Source organism: Pelobates fuscus, chromosome 4, assembly GCF_036172605.1.
Source record: "Pelobates fuscus isolate aPelFus1 chromosome 4, aPelFus1.pri, whole genome shotgun sequence".
NCBI lineage: Eukaryota > Metazoa > Chordata > Amphibia > Anura > Pelobatidae > Pelobates > Pelobates fuscus.
Genome location: NC_086320.1, coordinates 253021788 through 253048879, shown reverse-complemented (window position 1 = coordinate 253048879; position 27092 = coordinate 253021788). Strand labels below are relative to the sequence as shown.

The window sequence follows — 27092 nt, the reverse complement described above, 5'->3', positions numbered from 1 at the left end:
CTAGGCCTACCTAAAAGTGAACGAACAAATTAGCCATATATGGCGCCAACTGTGAAGTGTTGCACAGGCGGACATTTGGTCACGAAACGGTTGCAGATTATGCTGCGTTAACAATATACACATAAAGTTTTTCTTGTTTTTTGAACAGATTTTTCTCTTTGTTTGTAAATGACACGCAAAATGTAACTTGGCAAACAGCATACATCAGGCTATTATACCGCTTCGCTTTTTGTCCCTTTTGTTCCGGTTTTATCATACAATTTTATCGTAAACATATACACATATATATATTTTTTAAAAATTATTATTTAATGCATAACCACTACATCCTAGACACCGCAAGGGTGTAGACATCGCCACCCATACAACCCCAGCCGTCTCTATTCCCCCCGGGGTGCAGGACTCCCGGCCGTGAGAAACAGGGCCGGAGTCCAAGCACTGCTGGACGGGGAGGTGAACCGAAGCCCCCGCAGCCCCGACCAGGCAGATGGCGCCCCCGAGGGGGGGAGCAGAGACGCCGAGCGTGGATTAATAGGGATCAAAGCAGGGAAAAAGACCAACAATAAAACAAACCCGGAGGAGTCCTGCCCGTTCTTCTCTCGTTGGAAGTTCGCCTCCAGGTGAGTTACTCCCCATGACTCAACAAAGTACCGCAGGTGAGCCGCAGGCTAAGCAGAACCCAATCCCCCTCCCAAACCAACGGCAAGCCATCCCAAGCCCCACCGGGCAAGAAAACACCCCGGTGACAGAGGAGGAGAAGGGCACTCCGCAGACCTCCCGCACCTGGAGGTAGGTGACCCCGCCGACCCCAAGGAAAAGGCTGGGCAGCGAATACAGGGGGGGGGGGGGGAACTAGGTGAAATAACAATTAATGTTTTAGGATTTGTAAAAAAAAAAAAAACAGTTTATGCTAATAGCTATATATAAAAAAAAAACAGCTGCCATTATACCCTATTGGCTAGCCAATGCCCCTAAAAGTTAGTTTTTAAGAATTAGGAGAAATTGCACACAAGATCAAGACTATATAACAAGCATCTAGGATTAGAAACAAATTTTTAGAGCATGGGTATGATAAGACAGAACTTAACACAAGTATGGAAGAAATTAGAACTATCTCGAGGAAATTATTAATGTACAGACACAAAGAAGATAAAAATAAACTTGGAAAAATAAATAACTTACCTTTTATTTGTAATTTTAATGGTCGGCACAAAAAAGTTTGTAAGCTAGTTCATCAATGTTGGCCTATTTTAAGAGACAATCCTATTTTAAAAAATATATTATTCTCACAACTGCATTTAGTATATAGAGGTTGCAAGAATAATAATAAAAAAAAAATACATTGGTCCAGAGCAGTTTTAGAATAACAAGTTCTAAAAACTTTTTACAACAAAGTATAGGACTCTATGGTTGTGGTACATGCCTTCCTTGTATAGAGACTTGTAGTAAAAAAAGACACATTATAAATTTAGAAGAACATATAAATAAAACGTATAAGATTAGGGACCAACTAACATGTTTCTCTAAAATATAATATATGTATTAAGATGCCCCTGCAACTTAATTTATATTGGTGGGACCACTAGTGCCTGGACACTAGTATTGCTGAACACATAAGAAATATTAAAAAGGGTTTAGAAACACACACATCTCATCATTTTAAAACTCATCATGGTAAGAATCCCCCCCCCCAAATAAATTTTCTGTGCAATAAAACAAGTGAAAAAAGAATGGAGGGGAGGCTATTTTAATACAAAAATAGGCATTGAAGAAATTAACTTCATCATTTTAATACCTTGCTTCCTTACGGATGAAATCAGGACTTTAAACTTTGTCACTTCTTAAAATAAATAAATATATAATATATATATATATATGTATAAAAAACTACATCTCCCACTATAGGTAAGAAATGGGAATCTTAAGCACCTATATTGGTTGTTCTTTTACTCTGTAAATGTCAGGATTACTAGTTGATCCAGCACGTAGAATTATGTCACACCTAGGACTAAAGGTAACGTCTAATGGCCGGACTTAACGTACCAGAGAATAGTCAGAATACTTGCCAAGGTCAGGGACACAGAAGGAGACACAACGATGAGGAAAAGCCTAAAGTCAGGGATACCAGAATACAGGGAAGTCAATACGAAGCCAAAGTCAATAGATGACGTCCAGAAGCATTGGAATGCAACCTGAGTTCCACTGAGAGGAAGACGCTAAGACTTGACATCAAGACGTAAGAGGGAGGAAATACATAATCGGAGGCACCAAGAGACAGCTGGAATGCAGGGTGCGTTCCACTAACGACCCGAAAGCGCCGGGAATTTGGAATGACAAGCTATTTAACCCCTTAAGGACCAAACTTCTGGAATAAAAGGGAATCATGACATGTCACACATGTCATGTGTCCTTAAGGGGTTTAAGAACTTCCGCATGGACATTTCCTGTAATGCACTTTCCCAATTGAAGAAGCCTGAATTGGCAAAACGCGTCTTGGGTGCCTTTTTACTCCAAGACTTTATACTATAGGTTTTGCTTTTGTTTTTATTCTCAGTTTTTTTTTTTATTTTTTTATTTTTTTTATTCAAGGTTTTTATTGTTGACATATAGTAAGCATTAAACATCGATACAATTGTATACATAGCAGGTCATATAGCATCGCTGGGCAAGCCAGTAAAGTATACAGTTTTCGTTGCAGGCTACGTGTGGCAAACCTAGCCACTTCAGACTATGGAACTAGATCCCTAAAGGTTGTCCTACACACTGCTGATATATTTTATTTGAATGTACTTTGTATTTTGCCTTGAAATGTATGGTTGCATGTATTCCTATGGTATTCATATGCTAGCAGCCGAAAGCCGCTAGCCTTTACATGGTCGTTTCACGAACAGCAACTGTACCGGCTGTTCGTGAAACTAATTAGGTACCGAACACAAGCCCACACACTTAGAGGCGTGTGGCACCAATTACCTGATTGCAACATTGTTGCAATCGGTAATTAAGTGGGTTCTTAGGTGGCCGTCGTTCGACTACCGACCATGCGGCGGTCGGCCATCTTGGATCCTTTGTCTCCCCCAGCGGTGTTTGGTCGTCGAGTGCATGGAACTAAAAACGGCTACTCGACGACACAAACACCGCTGTACTTCCAGGCTGTTTGGGAGCTCCGGTCTTCTCCTATTGTGGGACCCCTCGGTGTTCGGTACTTTTGAAACGAACTAAATAGATGAATGTATTTCGTGCGGAGTTCGGTTAGTTTAGCTGGGATCTGAGCGGTATTCACACAAAATGTACCCTCAGACCCCAGATATCTACCGAACGTCTGTTCGTGCAAATAAGACGAATATTGTTAAAGTTATAGATTTAAATGTGAAATGCCGGTTCTGCTGCACGAGGGGATAATCCACTTAACAGTATATTTCAGTGGGAGTATCCCTCTCGTGCAGCGGTGCTTGATGGGAGAAATGTACCAAATGCTAAGTCCCCCATGTAGTCCCTTACTGTATCACCCCTGCTTTGTCAGTAAGGAAACCCCTTGCATGGGGACTTGCATAAATACTGGAAGTTCTGAATAAAGCTGCTAGTTGACTCCCAGACTGTGTTTTGTCCGGTTATTGGGAGGATTGGGGATATTGCCTTACTTTTCAGCGCTGACTGTGGATTTACCTGTAATACCAGCGGAGACCGTGAATTATAATATTGCACTCAGCTACACTACGGATGTACATAGTATGCATTGTAGGTCGTACAGTTGGTATTTTCAGCTATATAGTGCATTTCCTTAGTGCAGGTAACCTGCGGGGTGGAGTAGGTAATAAGAGGCAGCCACTTGTCGTGGTTTCAGCGGCTTCTGTGTTGTTGGCGGTGTGTTGGTCAAGTTATGTGTCTTGTCAAGCCGAGCACGGCGTTCGGAGGTGGGTGGAGGGGGTTCGTGGACAGCAGGGAGACGCAGTCTTGAATTCCCTTTTAGGTATTTCTTAAAGGTTCGGGGGCAGTTGTCGGTAAGTAAGTGCGTTTAGAGGTCGAAGGGTCCGTCAGTTAGTTTCGTCCTGTGTTTGTGGTTGTCACGGGTGTCTCTTCGGTGATAGTCGCTTTCCTCTGGTGTCCTTGGGTTTTAACCGTTTGGGTGTTGCGGGTTGGTGTGTTGTCCTGTGGGGGTGTCTCCTATGTGTCTGGTGTCTGTCTACGCCAGTTTTGTGCTCCGGTTAGTGTCGAGGGTGTCTCAATCAGGCACATCATGCTCCGGATCATGGGGGTTGGGCGGTGTCTGATATTGTGGTATAGTGGTCTTGGGTATTGGGCGTCTGTGTTGTCCTGTTGGGGCGACTCATCTCATGTCCGGTGTTTGCAGGCCATGGGGGGGCTTTCGTGAGTGCTGTGTCATGTAGTCGGTCTTGCACGTGAGCGGCTCTCTACTTGGGTAGGTCCAGGGCCGGATTAAGAGCCCAGTGGGCCTGGTGCTGACAATTATGATGGGCCTATTTACAGAATCTTATCGACCAAAAACACTAAAATGGTCATACCTCCCGAGCGTCATGTATCTGATGGAGATGGTGTTGGAGGGAAACTCATAGGATGCAGCTATAAGAAAACACATACTCTATGCTAATCTCTCTCTAATTTATGCTTTCATCTTTCAAGTAAATCCAGAAACCCTAACAGCAGTGTCCAGTGAAGCAGGAAGTCAATGGGCGGGGTAAAAGGGTGGGCCACTGGTGCGAATCACATCACCAGACCTGCCAAAAGGGGAGAACATGCCCAAAAAGGGGGCATGTCTGTCCAAAGAATTTGAAGGACAGCCTGGCATGAATGCATGTCAGGCTGCCCGCCAATCCTGCAGGCTGGCCAACTAAGGGCATACTATGCAGGCAGCATTCTGAGCTTGACATAAATGCGTCTAATGATGCGCTCACTCCATGCTTTCTAAGGACTGTCCCCTAGCACTCGCTGGTCCACTTGTCTCCTTATCTTCTTACTAGCAGGCAGAAGTTCCTGGTATACAGTCTGAGACAGAGAAAAGGTGTATGTAGTCAGTGTAGAAGAAAGGAGGGGACATACCACAGTGTTAGAGAGACCAACAGCATTACCTAAACTAATTTTATTTTCAGCCAGTCCACACAGGTTTTGTTCCCATACATCCCTATTAAGCTTCCAAACTTTAAGGGACACTATAGTCACCAGAACAACTACAGCTTATTGTATTTGTTCTGGTAAGTAGAATCATTCCATTCAGGCCTTTTGCAGTAAACACTGTCTTTTCAGAGAAAATAACTCCACTGGCCACTCCTTAGATGGCTGCTCGAGGTGCTTCCTGGGGCAGTACTGCCTAGTGAGCAGCACTGCCATTCAGTGTCTCCACCCTCTGCATGCAGACACTGAACTTTCCTCATAGAGATGCATTGATTCAATTTATCTTCATGAGGAGATGCTGATTGGCCAGGGCTATGTTGGACTTGTGCTGGCTCTGCCCCTGATCTGCCTAGTTAACAGTCTCCTATGGGCAAGCATTGTAATTTGCTCAGACCACCACTTCTGATGATGTCAGCAGACAGTCAGTTCAGATGTAGAGCCAGCAGCTGCAGACTTGAATACAAGTTATATTTTACTATACTTAGGGAGGCAAGAAGGGGCCAGGGTGGTGGTCTTAACATAATAGGGTCAGAAATACATGATTGTGTTCCTAACCCTGTAGTGCTCCTTTAAGCAAGAGTATGTGAAGAGTAGTTAGGGTTGCCACCTTTCTTGGGAAAAAATACCAGCCTTAATCATTTGTATAATCACAAGGAGTGACATCAGAGAAAATTCTGTAAAATCACCAACAAACAAACAGTTTGATTCTGCTGTATAGATGGATTGCTCCCAATGTCTCCCTGTCTCCCAGTGTCTCAGTCTCGCAAGTCACCCAGTGCCTCAGTGTCCCTATGTATCACAGTGTCAGTGTCCCCATGTCGCCCAGTCCCCTGGTCTCCCAGTGTCTCAGTGTCCCCATTTCTCCCAGCGTCCCAATGTCTCAGTGTGTCCCCATGTCACTAGGATACTGGGGACACAGTGAGACCCAGGGACAATGAGAGACATGGGAACACACAGACATGGGGACACTGGGAGACATGGGGACACTGAGACATTTAGGGAAACTGGGAGAAATGGGGACACTGAGACACTAGGGACACAGACACTGAGACATGGGGACACTGAAACATTTGGGGACACTAAGACACTAGGGACACAGAGACATGGGAACACAGACACTGGGAGACTAGGGGACACTGGCTGGGAGACAGACACTTGGGTACACTGGGAGACATGGGGACAGTTGTGGACATAGACATGGGGACACTGGGACATACAGGGGCACTGGGGACACTAGGCACACTGAGAGACATGGGGCACAGACACTGGGAGACTTGGGGACACTGAGACACTAGGGACACTGGCTGGGCGACATGGGGACACTGGGAGAAATGGGGACATACTGTCTCCGTGTCCCAATGTCTCAGTGTCTCCCAATGTCCCTATGTCTCACAGCGTCCCCATGTGTCTCAGCATCCCCATGTGTCCCAGTGTCCCCTAGTGTCTCAGTGTCCCCATGTTTTCCAGTGTCCCCAAGTGTCTGTGTTCCCAGGTCTCCCAGTGTCTGTGTCCCCATATGTCCTAGTGTCTCAGTGTCCCCTAGTGTATGTGTCCCCTAGTGTCTGAGTGTCCCCATATGCCCCTTAGTGTCCCCTAGTGTCTCAGTGTCCCCATGTGTCCCCTATTGTCTCAGTGTCCCCATGTGTCCCTACTATTTTCCCCCCATCCCTCACTTACTGTAGAGCTGTTGTCTGGACTCTGTGCTGTGTTGCTGCTCCCTCATGGATCGGTGAGTAGTAGAGAGAGGCAGGGATATGCTGTAACTTCCTATACCTGCCTCTCTCCACACACAGTGACCCCTTCTGGCCGGTGCTGGTATTGCAGAGTAATCTCCATTTATTCTGAGAAAAATACCTGCATTTATATTGCTGGTATTAATGCAATACCGGCACGGCCAGGCAGCCTCAAATACCGGCTGTTCCAGTAAAATACCAGTCAGGTGGCAAACCTAAGAGTAGTGTGTAAAAAAAAAAAAAAAAAAAAAATGTTTTTTTTTTTTTTTTTTTTTTTTTTTTTAAATGGGCCTATTCCATGGGCCTGGGCCTGGAGCTGCAGCTCCATCAGCCCCTATGTTAATCCGGCCCTGGGTAGGTCGTGTCCCTGGGCTAATGGGTCGGTGGTGGGTCATGTATTTTGGGGTTTGTTAGGGGGATGTGGGGTGGAGGGATGGGGGGTGGGTTAGTGGGGTAAGGGTATTGCAGGTGGGGGGAGGGGAGGTGCAGGCACAGATGGGGGGAGGCTGTGGAAGGTCAGCGGATGGGGTGTCCGGTCCTGGGTCTCCACCCTAGCCCCCCTCACCCCCTCCCCCCCACCCCAGGCCATGGTCTCAGTTTTTTTTTTAATTATCTCTATATATACCAAAAACTTTTCCTTCCAGTGTAATGTGACAATAAATAAATATATATATTACAGCAGATAGGCAAGGAGTAAAGCTTTCCTTATCTATTGTAGTATTTTCGGTGTTTCCCTATATGTAAGCCAGTCTCTACCTGTCCTGTAAGTTAAAAGAAAAGTATGGGTCCATTGGGAATTAAATTCTATGTCTAGAAAATTGACCTGTCTGTGTTCATTTAACTTTCATAAAACGTGAAGTTTCACCTTGCTTTAATATAGCTACCTGTATTATTTATAGGTGTACTGCACAACAACATAAACAGATAGAAAGGTGTGTAGGCGCTACCAAATCCAAAATCCAAAATAACTAGTGTAGTATAAGTGTATCCCACAAAACTTGATAAATTAATTACCGTACATAAAATGTAAAATAGGTACTGCACGATCCTGTTATTAGTATCTTGCTGGCTGTTGCATATTTTACTTTTTTTGTACTGCACAACAAATTGCAAACAAATTAAAAATAATGAATGAGCCAACTTTAGCCTAAAGTATCCCTTTAATGTTCACATTTACACATGTTGGTTAAGGCAGTGTTATTGTATATTCAACTATTTTAAGGTACTTTAAAAAATAAAAATGTGTATTTCTGCAACTTGGAAAATTGCAAAAATAAATAAACTCAAATCTAATCATTATGGTGGCTTGATCTTAAATTACAGGAAACCAAAGCCCTGCTCTCAGTGATGGTTTGGATGATACTGATGAACCTATGCCTGTTCCTGAAGATCTCTCGACTAGTGCTACATCACAACACAATTCCAAGAATGAAAAATCGATTGGTAAGATGTTTATTTTAAAAAATGCACGATGTAAGTGTCTTTTTTTTTTTTAATTCTTTATTTTGTCGTGCACGAAAAATACAAAGAAGCAAGCAATGCCACAACAGCTATTGCCAGTTTTGAAGTCAACATTTAAAGACAATTGTTAGGCGTTTCTGAACATTGCACATTTTTGTTATAAAGTAGTTTCAACCATGGTTAAACCAACACGTCTGTTGTAAGGTAAGGCAGGCGAAGCCCTGATTCAGGTTAACAGGCTGACAGATGGAGGTGCTAGTGCTAGCAGTATGATCAACTAAGGCACATCTTGTTTGCGTGAGTTAATAATAAAAGGGAAATCACTAGTCAAAACATTGCCAACAAATATCTGGAGCAGGCTGGATCTTTCATGCTTATTAGCTACTAAAATAAAAATAAAAATACATCCTGCTGGCAAAACATAACTGACTAGTACTGCACACTGTTAAATTAGTGGAGCATGCTTATGCTGTGTATGTCAGTGGATGGGTAGTTATGCTAGACGTTAGACTGGGTACTCGTCCTGACATTTTAGTTGTGAGAGACATGAGTAAATCATACATGTTTGGTAAGGAGATATACATTGTTAGCCAGGTTTCTAAACCAGCTTGGTCGTATTTTAGCGTAGGTAAATATAAAACAAAATTATAAAAGGTGAGTCTCTTCTCTGGAGGTGGCATTGTAACGTCCGCTGCGAGGGCACTGACCAGCGCGGGGCCGATGACTTCCTGGGTAGTCGTTGTTGAAGCCTCCCCCTGCTGTTACCTCTGTTCAAACTTGTGGCAGGGATGCTTATATATGTTAAGCTGGTTGCCCACTCCCAGGGCCTCCCAGCGCCCCCCGTGTGTCAGATCCTCGTGCAGCATAGGATTCCACAGTGTTGTGGGCACTCAGGGACATGAACAGTCCGGCGGACTCCCACCCCTGAAAAGTCCTCGGGCCCCCGTCCCCTGCACCTCCCCAACCCCTGCGGGTCCCCGTTGGAGCTCCAGCCTCTTTTTGCCCCACCCTTCTCCGGTCACATGCATGGCGCCGGTCAGCGCCTCCCCGGCCACCGGTCCACCGGGGTCCCAGCACGCCTCGGCTCCACAGGGCTCTCAGAGTTGGGGGCATCTGCCCATGGACCACCACCAAATCCAGGGGCCAAGGCCGGCTCCGTGCCGAGCAGTCCGCTGCCCGGGGGGGTCCTTCCATGGGATCCATCACCCTGAAGGGTCCAGGTGGCCCAGTGCGGCTCCCAGCTGCGTGTGTGGCCATCCGCCATCTTGGCCCCGCGCGGGAAGGGGCCCCGCATTGCTCGGGCTTCCACCCCAGTCTCTGAAGGTCTGACTTGTGGGCCTGGTTTACCCCCGTCGGCCAGAGGGGGGAGAGCGGGGCCGGGCCGGCGCTCCTTTCTCTCCCTCTGTCGTCGTGCCTTACATGCCTGCAGTCCGTGTGTGTGCAGGCCTTGTGGGGTCGTTTCAATTATGAAGGCTTCGCGGCTGCAGCTTGGTGAGCGTTGGCACATTCTGCTCCCGGGTCTCTCCCCACACAATGCTTGGTGCCTCCCCGGCTTCTGGCTAGCTTTAGAGTCTGTGATTTTCGGCATTTAGATTGCTCAGAGCTGGAGCTCGCATGCATGGCTGCCGCTCTGCGCGGCGGCCCGGCTCCGCCCCCATATGTGTCTTTTTAGTGTGTGTAAAAAAAAAAAAAGCCTGTATTTGCATATGTGAAGCACTAAATCATTAAATAGAAGTGAGGTAATCTATAATCCAAAACATAACTGAAATATAAATAGAAGCAATTGTTAAAAAACAAACAAAAAAAAAAAACAACCTTTTATAATAATAAATTAATAATAAAATAATAATAAAATGTTAACTTTTTTTTTTTTAATTTAAGATTCGCTGATGAGGTGTGGGAAAAAACATTAAGTTATGGAAAAAAAACCTTTACAAAGCATTTGAAAGTTTTGGACCTGGGGCAATTCACAGTTACATTTTTTTTTAACGAGAATATGCAGATTGAACAAACAAACAATCTAACATTGTGCCAAGCAGACAATATTTAAACAGATTTGTATTTTGCATTTCAAAATATGTTTTTTGAAGAATCCTTTCAAATGCTGTAGGTGAAATCTCCTCTTAGATTTTATTTGACCGCCAACTTCTTTATTTTTTGTTATTGATGAGACAAAGATATATCTTAGATATATACAATTTGAATAGCATCTTCTTTATTTTTTTACTATTGATGAGATATAAAGATATATTTCTTATACAGATGTATACCCATTTAGAGATGTTTACTGTTCACTAAACCATAAACAATCACATAATATTTTTTGTTGAGGTTAACTGTTTAGGTTAGGTAGGCCTATATATGCGAGGAGTGAGCAATATATTTCACGTAAATTGTCTGAGTCAGCTGTATATGGTTTATATGGATGGAAATATATTTCATTGATTCATAATGAACAGATTCAGTTTGTAGTATTAATACCGGTAGATCCATGAACTCTTAAAGCATTATATGGAAATTGCTTTCGCTCAAAGCAAAACTGTGACATTATTTCTTCTGCTTACATTCTTACAAGACCCTATTTTTTCATAGTTTGGAAACTTTTGCACACGCAATATCTGTCACATGACTTCAACTGAACATAACAGACTGACTCATCAGACACCTGCTTTGAGACACAGTGTGTTTGTTTAAGCTGTTCCACTTATTCCACTGTTATTGCCTCCATTGTTGTAGAAGAAATTTGAAAACTTACTTTGGTGAACTGACAATCACCCATTTTTCTATTGAGACAAGCTTGGTCACAAAACCTTTCCTTAGATACAGTCCTGTGGGCATGTGGATTGTCCAGACGTTGTTTTTCTATAAAAGATCAGAATCACCCACCTAAAGACAGATGTTATATGTGAAGTTCACTTTAACATTATAGGCAAGACTCCAACATTTAATAATATTTTTGCATAGGATAATTGGGCAGGTAACTTCTGGAAAATGTAAGTACGTTAGACTGACTATTTACTAAACTAATTGACTCGTAATTGAACAGGAACTTTTCTAGAATATAGATCAAGACAAATACAATGTTAACTTTATGGGTCTGAAGGGCCGTTTGAAGGAATTTGGGGGCCCCAAGCAAAACGGACATGGAGGCCCCCACATGCACGCTCAAGGTCTGGGCCCCCCGGCGCCTGCACCCGGTCCTTTCCCCGAGTCCGCCCACAGGGATGCAGTGTCTGCAGGGCCGGTGCAAGGATTTTTGCCGCCCTAGGCAAAAGTAAAGTTTGCCGCCCCCCATGTGACATCACAGTGCCCCACCCATATGATCTGCCATGTTAACTAACACAGTGCTGCAGTGCCGCCGTGTTTACAATAAAAGGCCTGCAAGGACAGGCTATAGACACCAGAACCACTACATTAAGCTGCAGTGGTTTTGGGGACTATAGTGTCCCTTTAATGTATGGTAAATTAGAGATTAGTGCCACGAATAATATACTAGATTGCCTACTTACAACCAGATGAGGATGATGATGGGCTTCAGCTGCCGTCTGGCTCCACTGGTCTGGTGTAGAACAGGCTCTCTGGAGGCGGTTTGTAACTGTGGTCACAAAAATCAATGTTCTGGGAGAACGGGAAGCAGCTCCATTTTTTGAGGGCCATTTACACAGCTCACGGTCTGGGTCCCAGGGTCCACCTTCATGTTCCACCAATGAGTTTGTTCACAGGGGTGTGTGTGTGTGGCGGGGGGATGTCCTGATGTGTGTAAGGAATGCATTGTGTGAATCTGTGTTTGTATGTGTAAGGGCTGCAAGGTGAGTTTGTGTATGTATGGGATGCAGTGTGTGTGTCTGTAAGGCAGTGTTTCCCAACCCAGTCCTCAAGGCACACCTACCAGTCCAGGATTTAAGGATTACCCAGTTTTGTCTAAGGTGTTTTTAGAAAAAAAAAGAAAAAACACCTTAGACACAACTGGGTCACCCCTAAATCCTGGACTGGTAGGTGTGCCTTGAGGACTGGGTTGGGAAACACTGCTGTAAGGGATGCACTGAGTGTGTGGAAGGGGTGCATTGTGTGTTGCTGTGTGTAAGGGATGCATTGCTTGTGTATGTGTGTCTGTGTGTAATGCATTGTGTGTTTTTCTGTGTGCAAGGGGTGCATTGTGTGTGTGTGTGATGGATGTCAATCTCTCCCCCTACCCCCGTCAATTTCCTTCTTCTCCCCCCCTCTCCTATTTACTTCTTCTCCCCCTCCCTCTCATTGCCTTCTCCCCCCTCCAATTTCCTTCTTCTCCCCCTCCCTCTCATTTCCTTCCTTCTCCCCCCTCCAATTTCCTTCCTCCCCCCTCCAATTTCCTTCCTCCCCCTCCAATTTCCTTCCTCTCCCCCTCCAATTTCCTTCCTCTCCCCCCTCCAATTTCCTTCCTCCCTCCCCCCCCTTAAGTTTCCTTCCTCCCTCCCCCCTCAAATTTCCTTCCTCCCTCCCCCTCCCTCAAATTTCCTTCCTCTCCCCCTCCCTCAAATTTCCTCCCTTCCTCTCCCCCTCCCTCTCCCTCTCCCCCCTCCCTCAAATGTCCTCCCTTCCTCTCCCCCCTCCCTCAAATGTCCTCCCTTCCTCTCCCCCCTCAAATTCCTACCTCTCCCTCCCCTCCCTCAAATTTCCTCCCTCCCTCTCCCCCCCACTCCCTCAAATTTCCTCCCTGCCTCTCCCCCCCACTCCCTCAAATTTCCTCCCTCCCTCTCCCCCTCCACCCACTCAAATTTCCTCACTCTCCCCCCCACCCACTCAAATTTCCTCCCTCGCCCCCCCACCCACTCAAATTTCCTCCCTCGCCCCCACCCACTCAAATTTTCTCCCTCCCCCCCACCCCACTCAAATTTTCTCCCTCCCACCCCACTCAAATTTTCTCCCTCCCCCCCACTCAAATTTTCTCCCTCCCCCCACTCAAATTTTCTCCCTCCCCCCACTCAAATTTTCTCCCTCCCCCTCCAATTTCCACCCTCCCTCTCCCCCACTCACTGAAATGTCCTCCCTGTCGGCTGTCCCTGACACCCGGCGGGCGCGCGAGGGAGCACTCTCCCTGGCTGAGTGCTTCCTCTTCAGCTCCCTTGCGCGCCGCGTACTGATGCCGGAGCCGGAAGATGACGTCATCTTCCGGCTCCGGCATCAGTACGGTGCGTGAGGGAGCTGAAGAGGAAGCACTCAGTCAGGGAGAGTGCTCCCTCGCGCGCCCGCCGGGTGTCAGCAGGGCCAGCCTCTGGGGGGCCCTGAGGTGACCGGCTGCTGGGCCCCCCAGGAGAAGAGGCTGGCCCAGTGGGTACATACCGGGCCCCCTGCGACCCGGTATGTACCCACTGAATGTGGGGCCCGGACGACCTGAGCAGTCCGGGCCCCCCAGGACCGCATGCCCCTGCCGGCTCTGCTTGGGGCCCCGGGCCAGCTCGGGGCCCCAAGCAGTTGCTTGTTTTGCCTGTCGGGTAGCGACGGGCCTGTGGGTCTGATAATCCTAAAACTTGTGCTAATGAATCAATTATCATCTACTAGACACCATGATAGACAGTGTTGCAAAGATGCTGAGCTGTCTTATTGTTTAAGGATTTGGGACCTGGGGGTGACAATTAAAAGGACACTATAGTCACCTGAACAACGTCAGCTTAATGAGGTTGTTCAGGTGAGTGCTACAGCTCCCTGCAGCCTTTTTCTTGTAAGCACTGTATTTTCTGAGAAAATGCAGTGTTTACATTGGAAGCTTGGAACACCTCTTGTTGCAGTCAATCAGACGGCCACCAGAGGGACTTCCGAGTTCAGAGGCCCTAAAAAGGCCTCACGTTTGACGCGGCGGGTGGGGGCTGGGGGGGACGCAATTAAAAAAAAAAAAAAAACGAGCGCAAAAAAACCAATCCATGTTCACCCATGGAGGGCTCCGCGCAGACTGAGCTTTGCAGGGCGGGGGAAGGCTTATAAAGCCTTGCCACGCCCTGCAATTAGGCTAAGAACACTCTGATTGGCTGGTTTAAGCCAATCAGAGTGCTCTCTGTCATTTTACACAGCGTGGGAAAATTCCAAAGAATTTTCCCACGCTGTGTAAAATGACACAGAGCACTGTGATTGGATGGATTTCAATGCCGCTCTATGAAGAACGTGATTGGTGCAGCGTGAAGTCGCGCATGCGCACCACATCGCGATGACGCTTCTCTCAGAGAAGCGTCCTATTGGGCCCCGCGATTTCGTCATTTTGACGAAAAAGGGAGCGCGGCATGGCTGGGAGCTCGGCGCTGGAACGGAGGTAAGTTTTTAATATAAAAACACCTCGAAAATTATTTTTATTAAATGAAAGTTCATATAAAAGCAAGAAGGAAGGCTGGGGGACCTGTCTTTCTTGCTTTTATATGTTGACTATAGAGTCCCTTTAACATCACTAGTGGATATCATATTTTGATGAAGCTACTGGCAGAATGTCATTCCTGAAAACACATGTATGTATGATAAGAATACAAAGGATAACAGCTTAGAGTGGCAAGGTTTAACACAATGCTGATAGTAGGCAAAAAAGCAAGGCCAAGGAACAAAAGCATATCAGAGATTCCAGGGATAGTAAAATTAAGCCAAACTTGGTCAAGGAGTACTGAGAGCAGAGTAGTCAGAAAAGCCAATCTCATAAGGAGAGTGTTATTGGCAGGGCCAGATTAACATAGGGGCTGATGGAGCTGCAGCTACAGGCCCATGCCCATGGAATAGGCCCATTGATTTAAAAACAAAAAAAACAACTTTTTATTTTTTACACACACTACTCTTAGGGTTGCCACCTGGCCGGTATTTATTTGCCTGGCCGGTGCCAATATTGCAGTAATACCGGCAATACAAATGCCAGTATTTTTCTCAGTATAAACAGGGATTACTCTGCAATACCAGCACCGGCCAGTAGGGGTTGCTGTATGTGGAGAGAAGCAGGGATAGGAAGTTGCAGCCTATACCTGCATCTGTCTACTCACTGATCCGCCGTGGAGCAGCTACACAGCACAGAGAGTCCAGACATCAGCTTCCAACCTGCAGAGACAGCCTACAGCTCAGGGAAGTGAGGGATGGGATAAAGGCTGCAGGGAGACATCGGGACACTGAGACACTTGGGGACACAGAGACATGAGGCAATAGGGGACAGATCTGGGAACACTGAGACAATAGGGGACGCAGACACTTGGGGACACATGTCTCCCAGTGTCCCCTAGTGACATGGGTACACTGGGAGACATGGGGACACAGACACTAGGCAACATGGGGACACTGGGAGACAGGGAGGCACTGGTGGCAATCCATCTATACTGCATAATAAAACTGAAAGTAGTTTTTTGGTGATTTTACAGAAATTTCTCATGTCACTCCTTGTGATTTACATCTAAACTACATTTAGTTATGCAAATTAGTAAGGCCTGTATTTTTTTCCAAGAAAGGTGGCAAATCTAACTACTCTTCACATACTCTTGCTTTAGTATGTCAACTTAAGAGGTATGTATGGAAACAACTTGTCCGGACTAGCTGAAATTAAATTAGTTAAGGTAATACTGACTTTGGTCTCTCTAACACTGTGGCATGTTCCATTTCTTCTACACTCACTACATCCACATGTTCTCTGTCTCAGACTGTATACCAGGAGCTTCTACCTGCTAGTAGGAAGGTAAGGAGACAAGTGGACATGTGAGTGCTAGGGGACAGTCCTTAGAAAACATTGAGCAAGCGCCTCATTAGACGCATTTATGCCAAGCTCAGGATGCTGTTGGCCATGCTCGTCCGTTTTGGGAGTTCTGATTACATGATCCACATCAGTGGCCCACCCTTTTACACCGCCCATTGACTTCCTGCTTCACTGGACACTGCTGTTAGGGGGTATGGATTTACTTGAAAGATGAAAGCATGAATTAGAGAGAGATTAGCATATTTTAAGAGAATCTGAGTTTTCTTAGAGCTGGATCCTATGAGTTTCCCTCCGGCAACATCTCCACCAGATACATAACGCTTGAGAGGTATAAGTGTTTTTGGTCGATAAGGTTCTGTACTTAGGCCCCTCATAATTGTCAGCACCAGGCCCACTATGAATGTCTTGATAGTTATCAACTGCATTTTATGACCGACTATCTTTTCCTTCAGTGCACATTATTCATTAGATTCTAAATTTATGGCTCATCTTACATTGGCCATCTTGCGTATAACTGCTTCAAATTTATTTAATGCCCAGAGCATAGAATTCTACTCTTATTGGCAATATGCTTAATTTATATACTGTCTATTTATAACTCTACTTATGATGACTGTATTTGCATTTTTGCATCTATTAACCAAATATTCAACATGACAAATTCATCAATCATTGTTTCCCACTTGGATAAAGAAACATTTTATGTGCACTAAACATTGACAGTTTTGTATAATTCCTATGGATTGTTTTTTCCAAGCATGACATTTGTTGCTGTCTTCTTTTTTAGTAAAGATCTAAACACAACAGGTTATGCAGTCAACAAGGTTTTCCATACACATTTTTGTGTTTGTTTTTGTTTAATTGAATGCTCTTTGCACCACCTTCTTTCCCCTGAGGACTAACATTTTCTAAGGAAGCGGTGCCTCAAAATTGTTACATTCACGCTTTATCTCTTTAGTGGATGAATGATTTTTAATACAGTAGATGGAATCAGACAATTCTTTGTCTTTTGTAGAATATTTTTTTACTGCTACATTTGAACAAGATGGGATATTTAAAAAAAATATGCTTTTGTGACATTTGAAAAATAAAATTGTATGTAGAACTCCACACCTGTAAATGGGTGCTCCTCCCATCTTGGCTCCGTAATATTAAAGGATCACTCCACTAAAAACAAAAAAAAACAAAAAAACTGTTTTTTCATAGCATGGGATAGACTAACCCTTGCTGTGCTGGTACACATCCCCTAAAATTAAATATAAATAAAACTCACCTCAACCCAGCACTGAAGCCAAGTTCTCACTGCAGCCTAATTCTCCACAGCTGATGTCACTCCACCCTTAGATGGCATACAAGCTATCAAAGAGACATATTTCAAAAACTGCATTAAACAACTGGAAACAGGAACCTTGACCAAAAGAAACGGGAAGGGAGGGGTAGAAAAATACTTTTTAAAATTTAGATTATTTGATCAATAAAGCTAGAATATTCCCTACTGTTAGAGCACAACAAGATACTCATATTTTGCAGCTTTAAAGGAGAGAAAAACACATGAGAATGAGGGCAAAAATTGACTCCCTAGACAACAGTCTGCTAAGTCATAATGTCTATCCAGTTCGTACTTGCGTCCAAGCCTGAGAAGTAGCATCACCTGTACTGAGTGTACTGTATTCCACTGTCAAGGAATTGACAATGCCAGCAAGTGAAAAATGTCATGAACTTCATCTAGCAATAAAATTAAGAGTCTGGTTTGTATGGGTGTACATAAAAGTTAAAAAGTTGAGAGGAGTGAAGGTGCCTGGTGGAAGTGTGGATAGGAAACAGAAAAACAATTGTTCTTAGTCCTGCGTTGAACCAAAATGGAGACTCCTTCAGGGGAGAAAGGCATAAAATGTATGTCAAAGGCAAGAATATCCAAGATGTATTGAGAGGAGACTAAACATTGTCTGAAAGTAGATGAAGATACAAGTAACCATTGTTCCAAACATACCTAAAGAAAGGAAAGAAGGGACCTCTCAAAAGTGGGAATACCGAGAGCAGACAGGTCTAGCCAAGTGGACGCTGCAAAGCAGACTGCAGATACAAATACCCTGGCTAATATGAAGGCTGTAAAGGGGAACATGACTGGCCAACATAGCCAATCTGAACAGAATAAACAGAATATTTACCTTGGGAGAAAAGGAAGGACAGAAAGTTAAGAACTGCAAATCAGAGGAGCCTTAAGGAAATCTTTTAAAAATTAATGGCAAGATGAAGGCAGAATGTTATCAGAAAATGCTGGCAGATAAATTGCATTCTTCTGCATGAAGGCTGTGCATGGGACGCTCTTTGAATTTCCAGTATGACAATGACTCTAAGCACAAGGCCAAGTTGACCCTCCAGTGGTTATAGCAGACAAAGATAAAGATTCTGGAGTGGCCATCACAGTCTCCTGACCTTAACATCATCAAGCTCTGAGGAGACCATGCATGACCTGGAGGCATTTTGCAAAGACAAATGGGAAGCTATACCACCTGCAAAAATTAGGCGCATCATAGACAAATATTACAAAAGGCTGCATGCTGTCATTAATGCTAAAGGGGGCAATACAAAGTATTAAGAACTAAGGGTATGCAAACTTTTGAACAGGGCTCATTTAATTTTTATCTTTGTTACCATGTTTTGTTTTATGATTGTGCTATTCTGTTATAACCTACAGTTAAATATAAATCCCGTAAGAAATAAAAGAAATGTGTTTTGCCTGCTAACTCATGTTTTCTTTAAAAATGGTACATATATTAATAATTATATATTACAAATTCTCCATGGGTATGCAAACATTTGATAAAATACTATATAACTCAAATTTCTGAATTGAAGAGGAGTAATACAGATTGTGTGCTTTGTATTATAATGAAAATTAATGAGGGTAACAAATCCCAATATTTTTTTCCACGTTAAATGACAGACTCCAATACAACCATGCTGAAATAAACTAGTGGCAAATCATTTTCTGTTATAGGATGAACTGTATTCATTTTTTTGGAAAATTTAATTTTACCCTGTTGCAGGACGTCATTCTGGCCCCGGCATCACTAAGCAGCGCTCTATGGAGCAGTGCAGGGAGATGATTGAAGCCCCACTGGGTGACAGGGAAAGCTGAACCACTCTAGCTCTCCCAAAGTGGTCACATGTGTAGGATTATTGCAGTGACAGTGGATGTGTGTGCCAGTGGATGTGTGTGCCAGTGAGTGTGTGTGCGTCAGTGAGTGTGTGTGTGTCAGTAAGTGAGCATCATTGCACGTCAGTGAGTGTGTATGTGTGTGTGCGCGTCAGTGAGTGAGTGAATTTAGATGACTGGTCCCCCTCCAATCACATGGGAAAGGGTTTTTTACTCACCTTTTGCCCCCACGCTGCACTGATCTTGCCGCAGCTGGCCCTGTCTCCATGACTGCGATCATCAATCTTGATGATCTCAGCCAATACAATGCTTTCCAATGGGAAAGCATTGGGAGGCTATTGCGCATGTGTGGCAAAACACAACGCTGCACCAATAAGCATCTCCTCATAGAGATGCGCAGGGCATGGAGACGCTATAAGTAGGTGCTGCTCAGTGTGCAGCACTGACCCAGGATGCACTCCAGAGGCCATCTGAGTGACTATCACTAGAAGTGTTACAAGGCGTAAATACTGCATTTTCTCTAAAAAGGAACGGTTTACATTGAAAAGTGTGCAGAGACAGATTATAGACATGAGAGCAACTACATTAAGCTGTAGTGGTTCTGGTGACTATAGTGTCCCTTTAAAAATTGTATTTTTGACATTAAAAACCTGGCTCCTAAAATTTTTTACTGGCTCCTAGATTCCAAGCAAATTTGTCAAGCCCTGCACTATTGTAACAATGCAGTGTTTATGGGACCAGGACATGCTTGAAAACAAGAGAAATCTGAATGTATCCTTTCTCGTAAAATATTTTATAAATAAATACAGTAAATGTTTGTAATTAGTTTGTGGAAATGTGTATACCTGAATGTGGGCTGTTTACCAGTGGTGTATTTTAGTTTTGTGCTGCCCTAGGCATGACTAAAGCTGTGCACCCCCCCTAATCTAAATTTACCCCACCCCTTCCTGTCAAAGCCACAACTCTTCCTCTTTAAACTACACCTTTTCCTACTACTTTTAAAGGGAAACTATAGTGCCAGGGAAACAAAGCTGTTTTCCTGGCACTATAGTTCCCTGTAGTGCACCCCTCGGCACTGAAGGGGTTAAAACCCCTTTGGTCACTTTCCTGAAACCAGCGCCCATAAACACACTTACAGACATACACACACTGACACATACACACACTGACACATACACACACTCACTGACGCATACACACACTCACAGACATACACATACACTAACAGACACAACATAATAATGTAATTAAAACATTTCCACCCAGCCTCCCTTCCTGGAGAGCTGGCGTGGATCCGTCCCTGGGGTCCAGTGGGGCTGCTTTGAGGCGGGTGGCTTCCCATCCGAGCCGCCCCCTAAATAGTGTCGCCCAAGGCAAATGCCTAGTTTGCCTTTGGCTAAATACACCCCTGCTGTTTACACGGGCTGCTTGTGGAATTGGAAGTCTGTATATATCACATTCTGTTTGGTGTGTATGTATGTTGGGGGATGATATTGCTTTTGGGGTTGTGTGCATCAATGTGGATTGTCAGTGGTTTTGTGTTTGTGGAGACTGTGTTTGTATGTGGGCTGTTTGCATTATTTGTATGATGGGGAGGCTTCTTCTGCAGATCTGTGTTTATCTAGCAGTGTGGGTGACTTCTCTGGGATCCAGGGCAGGAGCTGTGATAGCTGCTCTAGGTTGCTTTACTCCAGTTCTGATTTCCATTTACAAATGCTGGGAGGAAGTGATCTGTGATCACTTCCAGTAAGTGCTGCAATGCGTAAGTTGAGGTTTGTTCCTTACCACCTGCAACTGATACTGGAGAAACTGACGGAAGCCAAGCACAGAGAGATGGACACAGGTTTCTTCAGGAAGGAAGAAATTCTTTATTCGATTCACCGACCGGGACTCAGAGGGACTAATGTCACCAAAATACAACAAGATCTGAGCCCCGAACAACAGTGTAGGTCCGTTATATAGGCATATAACTCCTCCCATAATAAGCTCCACCCACACATACTCTTAACCAATAAACCGAACAAAGACTAACTTCCTGTCAGACCACATGGCTTGCCCAGCACAATGGAGGAGGGGAATACTGTATCCTGTATTCTTGCACATGCTCCATACACTACTGATTGTATCTTTGTCACGTGCAACCAACCAACCGATACATCAGTATATGCGCGCGCACATACCACGTGGCAATCTCGGCCTACTAAATTTATTTTTACCGAGATTCCACCACATTCCCCCCTTTGATGCTTCTGATATTTCACAATTCCAGATGCATCACTTAATCTGAGTTTGCTTACCTCACGTTGCCATAAACCAGACCAGACTTTGCGACTCCCTAAAGATATGAATCCCTCAACATTCCTCTTCCTTTACTAGTTCTCCTTGATTTAAAGCCTCATACCTATAAACAGCCATTATCTGTGCAGCGGCCTTTCTCTCTGCTATATTCTCTATAATGCTCTGCACAGGCCTAACTACCAAAGGAATCAGACATGACAGGAGAAGGCACAGCATTAAGATTAGCATGACTCCACCTACCAATGCCTGAAGTCCTCCAAACTGCTCATACCAGTTACCAAACCAACTACTTGGATTATACCCTTTCCATACTTGGGTAGGCACATGTGCTAATTTAACCATATGGCTAGTAAGCTCAGCTATTGCTTGCCCTTCATCATCTATTTGAAGACAGCAATTGCTTAAGTTAAACTTCCCACATACACCTCCCTCTACTGCTAATAAGTAATCCAAAGCTAGTCTACTTTGGTAAACTGCTGTCCTCATCCTAGTATTATGTTTCGCTAGGAGATTGAGCGCTTGCGATGTCTCATTGGTAATTATCTCAACCACTGCCTGTAACCTTATAATACGGTTGAGCATATATATTGGGGTTCTATATCCAAAAGTACCATTCTCCGCCCACGTAGCTGGCCCATAATAATCTATAATACGCTGGGGAGGCCACTCATTATCTTCCCAGGCACCTATCTCTAGGGGTCCCCTTTTCTTTCTATGATTTACATCATACACTTTAACTCCCAAAGTCTCTCCTGTTTCAATTGGCAACAAGAAGAAGGATGGTTTGAGCATACCTAATACACATGCCCCTTCCCAGTCCTGTGGTAACTCCAAATAGGCTTTCTTACCACAGATCCAGTACAAATTTGCTGGAGCTTTCCAACTAGATGTAGCAGATAAGTCAAACCACACATCCTTTATATTGGTATAACTTGCAAACGGATTAGGTGGTTCTGAGACATTTGAAGCTAACCACCAAGTTGTATCTTTTGTATCATCATCATAAGCTTTTTGCCCTAGACAAGTCAATTCTCCTACAGATGTATTAAACATTATTCCTTTCCTTGCTATGCAAACATAACCTATAATGGAGGTCTTTAATCGCCACTCAGATTTACCTCTAACACTCATTTGTTAATCAGTTTGAGAATCTATTATCTGTTCAATTGTCTCAGAACCAGAATACATTACCTCCTTTGCTTCTCAAGGCCATTGGTCGCCCATATTAGTACCTCCACACACATAGCAGTTGGTTACATTAAGACTACCAGCAATACTCTCGGCTAGATCAATAAACAAGTTCTTAGCATTATGGGGGATCTTATTTTCTACACTCATCTCCTCGTAGAAGGAATGGAAAACCTGATGAGTCTGGGCTGCCACAGTATCGGTCTCTATCCCTATAAACAATATTGTCCCAGGATCCAACCCTGTTCCATATATCTGGAACCCAAATAAATTCCCAAACCTACCTATAAATAGTTCTGGGTCATTGATAAGTATATGGACTGGGTTACACTCCATAGACTTACAATATGGCTTGGTAGGCAACTTAGTGACGATCATATCCTTATCTACTGTCTGTCCCCAGGTTGCCCACCCTACACAGGACCAATACGGACAATAATTATAATCTTTATTTGGGCATTTTGGATCTATGTATTTGTTCCTACTACTGGCCAAATATATTTATCATTAGACCCATAAGTTCTTTCCCATTTAAGATCCCCACATACATTCCACGGTTTTCTACCACTTGATATCGCCTTATATGCATCAAATAGCAGAACACCTGAAGAATGTACGGTTTCTAATATGGTCTTATTTATCAGGGTCCCCTGTGAGTCTCCATTCCGAATAGTTAACCAAATTGTACGGGGTTGATATTCTGGGCTAAAACATTTAGGTTCTCCTATTCTTAGATGGCATACACTATAATCTATTCCCAAGTGTCTACACTTAGATACATGTCCTTTACACTCATACTGTGAATGCCAAATAAGGGTCTGAGAAATATGATTTCCTGTCTTTGTAGTCTTAATGCAAACCTCACAGCCTGGTGTGTCGGTACCTCTACCTTCCTGAATAATTAAAAACACAAATATACACATTATCAAATACATTTCTCCTGACTATTATGGCCCCCACCCGCCGCCCAGGGGTGGGGGCCGGGGGGGAGGACAGTAGGTCCCCCCCCCCTCATTATCTTTATGGCCCCCCACCCACCGCTCAGGGGTGGGGGCCGGGGGGGGGACAATAGGTCTACCTCCCTTATTTTACTTTAGGGCCCCCACCCGTCGTTTAGGGGTGGGGGCAATAGTTTTTTTTGTTTGTTTTTTTTACAGTGAGCAGCCACAGGCTCTGACCAGCGGAAATTAAGCACACTTTGCTCCTCCGCTGGTCAGAGCTGGTCAAGCGGAGGAATCCTCCATAAGGCAAAGAGTCCCTACTTTGTCTTATGATTTTAAAGAAAACTAAAGAAGACAGGAAGAAAAGAATAACAGATCCTGAGAGAGCGGGAGAAGAGGAAGAGATTGAGGAAGGTAAGTTCGGCATGATAGTGCCGCTTTAAATAAGCTTTTTACTTACTAAAATAGCTTTTTACTGACCTAAACTGATGGAAGCTTTAGTGAGTATATAACTATGTAATTTTTACATTCTTAGTGGCATCACCCTGATGGTGCAATGAGTGTGGCCAACGCCATGTGACATGTTTACATGTTTTGCTGACAGACACATGGGTAGAGGCCAGTTGGCAATAGTCTCTACCTTGGCGGGTTCGGGCCGCTGTTTGCCACATCCTCGACCCTCTCAAAGTCGGGTTTGAGCATGTTCACATGAAAGGATCTCCGTATCTTTTCATCTGGGCATTTCCCTAGGGGTTCGTGCGAGTGCCTAGCCGAAAAGAGTTCCAGGCGGTTTCGCTTCGCTATAGGCGCTTAGGCTTCACGGTTTCGCACGTAGGTTTTTGGGTTTGTCAGTTCTAATGAGGTCCTCATTCAAAAGTCGAACCAACAGGGTTCAGGGTACCATAACTCCCAAATGGACAAAAAGTTAGAAGTTTAAACATGTGATGGGGTATTCCGTCACAGGTGGTATGTGATGGGTAGAGGCTGTAATGGAGGATCTATGTGTTTGGCTGCTATAATTTTGCTTGGTTTAAGGGGACACAGTGGAGTGTGATGAGCATGAGAAGTGTGATAAAGGCCTCAATATGCATGAAGTGAGGTTAAAAAATAAACAGCAATTAAGGAAATAATAATCAGGAAAATGAACTCACCCCAGGTGACTCGTATGACCGGCGGCGTCTTGCCGACCTCTGTGCGCATGTGTAATGAAAAAAAACATCTCCAGCAGTGTATTGGACGGCAGCTGTGATTGTCCAAACTACTATAGATGTCAAACAGCCCAGAATGATGTGCGCATGTGCAGACAAATCCTAATGTCATCGGCTAAAATGCGCATGTGTAGTGCATGCCGAAGACATGGAGTGCTTACTGCTAGTGATCGTTGTCATGGCGACCTAACATGCTACCTAAAGTAAATAAATATCAAGGAGTTTGAAAATCCTTGTGAATAAAGTGCCGTGCTGATGGAATACTGAAATTCCGTGATGGTGTGAAGTGCTTAAGTTATGAGGCTATGCCTCAACAGAGAACTTATCCTATAAATTGAAAGAGTTGAAAAAAAGATTTTTGCACAAAAATTGCAAAAAAGATATAGAGAAAAAGGGGTGATACAATTGGATGAATTTAAAGCAAAATTTAAAAAGGCATGTTGCATAACTATATGGTTAAGGTATTGCCAACCTATTAAAAGTTCGGCTCCCACAAGATCCCACCAGGATTATCCAAAACAAAGTAGAAGAGCTGCTCAATATGGCGTTACGTGCAGGATACATTGATTTGAAGTTGTATCAATACCTTATAAAGAGTCATCCACGTACGCCCATTATGTGACGACATTTGTAAATCCACATTGAGTGGATTTATTGTAGAGTGGACTTATTGTCAGAGTGAATGTATGTGCCTCTTGTGTATTTACTGCCAGTATAAATGCATGTGTGTGTGTATATCTGTCAATATGTGTGAATTACATGCATTTAAATGTTCTTGTATGTAGTGAGTGTTTAAATGTAGTGGAGAATCTGTATATAATGTGGGTATGAATGTTCCATAAAGAGATATTCTAAACACCAAAACCACTCCATTAAAAACATAAAAATAACAATTAAGTAGGTATACCACAAATTATGTTACCCCAACAATTATTGCATGTTATTAGGTTTGGATGTTTTCTTTTGGGGTATTTGAAATTTTCCTTGCAAAATGCAACTCTGCAGCTACTGCAAACCCTTCCATTCTTCCTCAGTGCAGAGTTTCTGAGCCTTCCCAATTACAGACTTCACAGTGAGCTCTGTTTCTTATGACTACATAATTCTTTCCCTTATGTAAATGTATTTACATAGAGACCCAACAAAAAAATCTACTCTTACCTATATTATAAGATATATATATATATATATATATATATATATATATATATATATATATATATATATATATATATATTATAACAATATAAGCTACAGTTACAGCTACAAGTGTCTTGTTGAGTTAATTGTGATAATCACAAGTCGCAAACAAATGATTGAAAGACTGAATATGCAAGCTTTGCAACAGACTTCCATGCTTAGTCTTTGCTTACACGCTTCCTGAGAAGCCTGTGGGTTTTCTTTTGCATGCAAAGCCTCTTTGGTATCATATATATATATATATATATATATATATATATATATATATATATATATAGCTCTCAGGTAACGTCTATCTGCAGTTTGCATCTTAAGAACTAGATTGATGATGTAGAGATACCACAGATGAGCAAGTGAGAATATTTCTCAATCATTTGCCTAATGTTTTGTCAAGCTTCTATAAATAATGAACATTATTTGTGAAGTTCTTGTGTTCTTACTCCAACACCTAACTGCCTGTGCACACCAAGTCGTGTAAAGGGCCACTATAGTCACCAGAACAACTACAGCTTAAGGTAGTTTTTCTAGTGCCTGCTGCCTATTCCTGCAAGTTTTTTTAATATGAATGCAGGCTTTTTAATGCATTTACATTAGTGCCTAGGTGCACTTCGAGTGGCAGTTACTCAGACGGCCACTAGAGGTGCTTCCTGGGTTAGTACTGCACAGCACTGACGTTCAGCATCTCCACGCTCTGCATTAGGACCTCGAACTAGCACCGAGGGACCTAAGCACTGGAATCGGGAAAGTGAATAAAGGGGTGAGAAGTGGGAGGGTGTGGGAGCTGAACAACAGTGTTAGGAATACATATTTGCATTCCTAACACCAAAGTGCTCCTTTAAGTTCATAGGTCTGTAGTTTCCAGGTTGAGCTTTTAAACCTTTTTAAATGTAGGCACCACATCTGCTTTTTTCCAGTTATCTGGTACAATTCTTGAAAGAAAAGACTCCTTAAAAGTGTATGGCTATTTGTACACTTAGCTCTAGGGCTTTTTTTTACATTAACTTTATGTAATTTCTGAAGAAGATTATCCTAGGTTTGCTGTAAGGCTGTTGTAAAACATATTTAAAAATTTACTGCCATAGATTCTTCTTCCCT

General features: G+C 43.7%; 1 protein-coding gene across 2 annotated transcripts in view; it reads left to right on the top strand.

Annotated features, from left to right (window-relative positions):
- Nucleotides 1–27092, top strand: part of IKZF1 (IKAROS family zinc finger 1) — a 519714-nt gene that overhangs the window by 157100 nt on the left and 335522 nt on the right. For both annotated transcript variants that reach the window (XM_063452036.1, XM_063452035.1), the window contains exon 3: nucleotides 8184–8303. In XM_063452036.1, the coding sequence (XP_063308106.1) occupies nucleotides 8184–8303 (120 nt within the window). The remainder of the gene's footprint in view (nucleotides 1–8183; nucleotides 8304–27092) is intronic.